Here is a 3329-nt window from a genome sequence, read left to right as displayed (position 1 = left end):
GGGGCTGGCCGAAGCGGCTGGCGAGGTGGGAACGGAGCAGGAGGCGGCGCTGGCGCGGGTCGCTCCCCGGCGGCCCTTGCCTGGCGACCAGGGCGCGTACCCTGCGAGCATCGACGAGACCGAGTCGAGGAGGCCGGCCGACGTCTCGATCAGCGACCTACGGCATGCGAGAGGCGCGCGTCGGGGGAGGGCGGCGGCGGCGGCGGTGGCGGCGGCAGGCGTGCGAGGCGCGCCACGAGGAAGAGCGCTCCCTCTCCGCGGGCGATCCTGCCGCCTCGCCGCCGGCCGCCTCGCCGCCGGCAGCACCGGAGAGGTTGGAGGCGTCGCCGAGGCTCGGTGTGTCAGCGGGGCGGCCAGGCGTGGCCGACCGCTGCGGCGACGGCGGGGCCGACGAGGCGGGCGAGGGGATCGAGGCGAGCGACTGCGCGTCGTCCTCTCCGCTCTCTTCACCCGCCACTGCGCCGGCGGGTTGGCTGAGCGCCGGATTCGCTGCCGCAACCATGCGCTGCCGCTGCTCAAGAATGTCTGCGGGCGGCGGAGGGGCGTTCGGGGCGCCGACCGTGCTCGGCAACAGCAGCGAGCGGCCCTCCCGGGTCGCCGCCACGCGCCGCTCGCGCAGAGACGGCAGCTGCGAGCCGGGGACGTCTCCGCGCTCTGGCGCGCTCTGGCCGGCGTGCATTGTGTATCCTGGCCTCAACAAAGGCGGCGGCCTTGGCAGCGTGCATTTTCGGCGTCTGAGAAAAAATAGCGCTTTGTAAAAATGATTGTCCTTACAAGACTCGCTCCTCGCTTTGAATGAGTGGGCTGTGACGGCTGTCTGTTTACAGGCGCCGTCCGCCCGCGCGCGCGCCGACCCAGCTCCGAGCACGCTCGCTCGCCGCTGGGCGGCGCGCGTCCACACTGCGTCGGCAAAACGCGACGCAGGAGCTCGCTCGCTGCTGCTGCGGCGGCGGCAGCGACGGCGACTGCCGGCTCCCGGCTCCCGGCCGCCGGCTGCCGGCTGCCGGCGGCCGGCTGCTGCCGGCTGACGGCTGACGGCTGCGGCGAACGGCGACGGCTCGACTGGCGCTCGCTCCGCGAGGGTGCGACTGAGCCTGCCGCGCTCGATCTGGGAGCCACTCGGCGCCAGTTCGAGCGGCGGTCGGCTCGGCCACTGCGGGTGCGACGCATGATAGAGCATGCTGGGCGCTGCGTCATTTACTTACCGCTCCACGCCAAGGCGCGGGGCGGCGGTGCTCGCCGGCGCTCGCGGCGCTTCGGTGCTCGGGCGCGCTCGCCATTGTGGTTGTTCAGGGCGGGTCGCACAGCACACGCACACGCACACACACACACACACACACACACACACACACACACACACACACACACACACACACACACACACACACACACACACACACACACACACACACACACACACACACATGCATGCATGCACAGACACACAGCCCATTCCCCTTCCCCCGCAAGACATCAAGGACGAGGACACGACACAGGACGCACCTCTAGTGAGGCCCGCATAGTAATGTGGGTGACTCCTGCCGCCGCCCCTGCCACCCCTGTGTCAGTGTGCCTGTGGTAGTGAGAGACTGCCAGCGGGAAGCTGGAGGCAGGTCACTAGACTGAGATGAGACCGCCAGTGGAGTTGGGAGTCCACCGTGCACCGCGCTGCGAGCCTGACCGAGGTGGGCTTTCGGCTCCATTCGCACAGCGGTGCCCCACGCGGCGCGTCCTAGGGCGAGGATGAGGCGTCGAAGCGTGTACTTGTGTCTGGTGTTGTGGCCCTGCTGCGGGACGTTGACAGCAGCATCGCCATACTCGTCATGGGTCTTCTTGTTCCGAGTCTTCTTGCCCGCCGCCGCGGCCTGGCAGGCCACGTCGAGGGGGAGACCCAGGCGGCGCTGTACCGAAAGACGCATCGCCCAAGTCTCCATTCGCATGTCATCCCGCATGGGGATGGCGTTGAGGAAGGCGCCAGCGCCATCCTGGCTCACCGCCACGAAGCGGACGGCCTCCCGCCAGGCCGCGTGCCTCGCCCGTTCCCTGCCCTCGACACGCGCCTTGCCCTTCTTGCCGCGAGGAGCAGACCGCGATCCCGCGGAGCCCTCCTTGGCGAGCTCCTCGGCGAGGTCGCGCCAGTTCCTGTTGTGGACCACCGTCGTGAATCGCCGCTGCGCCTGGTGTAGGAACTCGTGCTTGGACGTGAACTCGGCGAGGGAGGGAGGGGCAGCAGCTCCTTGGCCGGGACGAGAGTATGCGGCCGGAAGCGCGAGAGCGCCACCCTCGTAGCCGGCTCCGGCGGCCGCGCGGAGGCGCGCAGCTTCTCGCCCTCGTCGGGCTCGTCCCACGGCTCCACCTCGACGTCCGGGGGCCTGCCTGTCGTACCGCCAACCAGGTCAAAGTACTCCGCCTTCGTCTTGTCGTCCCACTCCTTCCACGTCGCCGTGATCTCGCCGTGCTTCTTCTTGAGCCTGTCATGCGCCGCCCGCAGCTCGTCGAAATCGGAGCGCGCGTTGCTCACGTCAAGGTCGCGGAAAGGGGAGCGTGGAGAGGAAGAAACTCAGGTCACCGGAGTTCACATCGGAGGAGCTCTCCCCTCTCACACCTTTTGCCGGGCGCGCCTACTCGGGTTCCCCGGACGCCCCGCACACCCCCGCCCCTTCGCCCCGCCTCCGCCCCGCCCACTCCTCCCTCCGGGCCTGCGCGCGTCCAATATTCCGCCGCACGCCGACGCAACCCCCGCCTGCGTCCCCGTCGCTCCCCGCCCGCACGAGTCTCTCGCGCCCGCAGCCGCCCCGCCGCCGCCCCGCCCACCGGCCCGCCGCTCCCCTCCGTCTCTCCGCCGCCTCGCCGCCGAAGAGACACCGCCCCGCTCACCCCACTTCCCATCCGCTGTCGCTCACCCGCCCGCCCCTCCCGACCGTCCACAGACGCGCAGTTGGCAAATGTCGGCTGCGCGAAGCTACCGGCGCGCCCACCAGCTGGCTCGGCCGGCGGCGCTCTGCGCCTTGAAGTCCGCGCCTCGCCTGCCGGCCAGCTCTCCGGTGCAGAGGTCGGCGTCGGCCGCTCGCGCACTCTGCGTGCAGGCCCCCGGCGGCGGCAGCTCCCGGGAGAAGAACATGTGGGACGGAGGTGGCGAGGCCACTGGGGTGACGCCGTCTTCGCCCAACTATGGCGGCCCCTCTGCCGCCGCGGAGCGCTTCGCGGTCGAGTCGACCGCCACCGCCACCGCACTGCAAAGCGACAAGCCGCCGCCCTCGCTGAGCATTGACCTCCCAGAGAACTGGTGGCACGGCTCGGCGGACGCGCCGCCGCCGGAGCACTCCGAC

At 70.7% G+C, this 3329-nt stretch overlaps 1 protein-coding gene across 1 annotated transcript in view; it reads right to left on the bottom strand.

Moving 5' to 3' along the window:
* EMIHUDRAFT_459227 (hypothetical protein) overlaps nucleotides 1-679 on the bottom strand; it is a gene marked incomplete at both ends in the record, with an annotated part of 5963 nt that extends 5284 nt beyond the window's left edge. Inside the window, 2 exons of the mRNA XM_005768440.1 lie at nucleotides 101-157; nucleotides 237-679. Coding sequence (XP_005768497.1) covers nucleotides 101-157; nucleotides 237-679 — 500 coding nt within the window. The remainder of the gene's footprint in view (nucleotides 1-100; nucleotides 158-236) is intronic.
* Nucleotides 680-3329: the final 2650 nt, after the last annotated feature.

Source organism: Emiliania huxleyi (assembly GCF_000372725.1).
Source record: "Emiliania huxleyi CCMP1516 unplaced genomic scaffold EMIHUscaffold_459, whole genome shotgun sequence".
Taxonomy (NCBI): Eukaryota; Haptophyta; order Isochrysidales; family Noelaerhabdaceae; genus Emiliania; species Emiliania huxleyi.
This window is presented reverse-complemented; position numbering and strand designations above follow the sequence as displayed.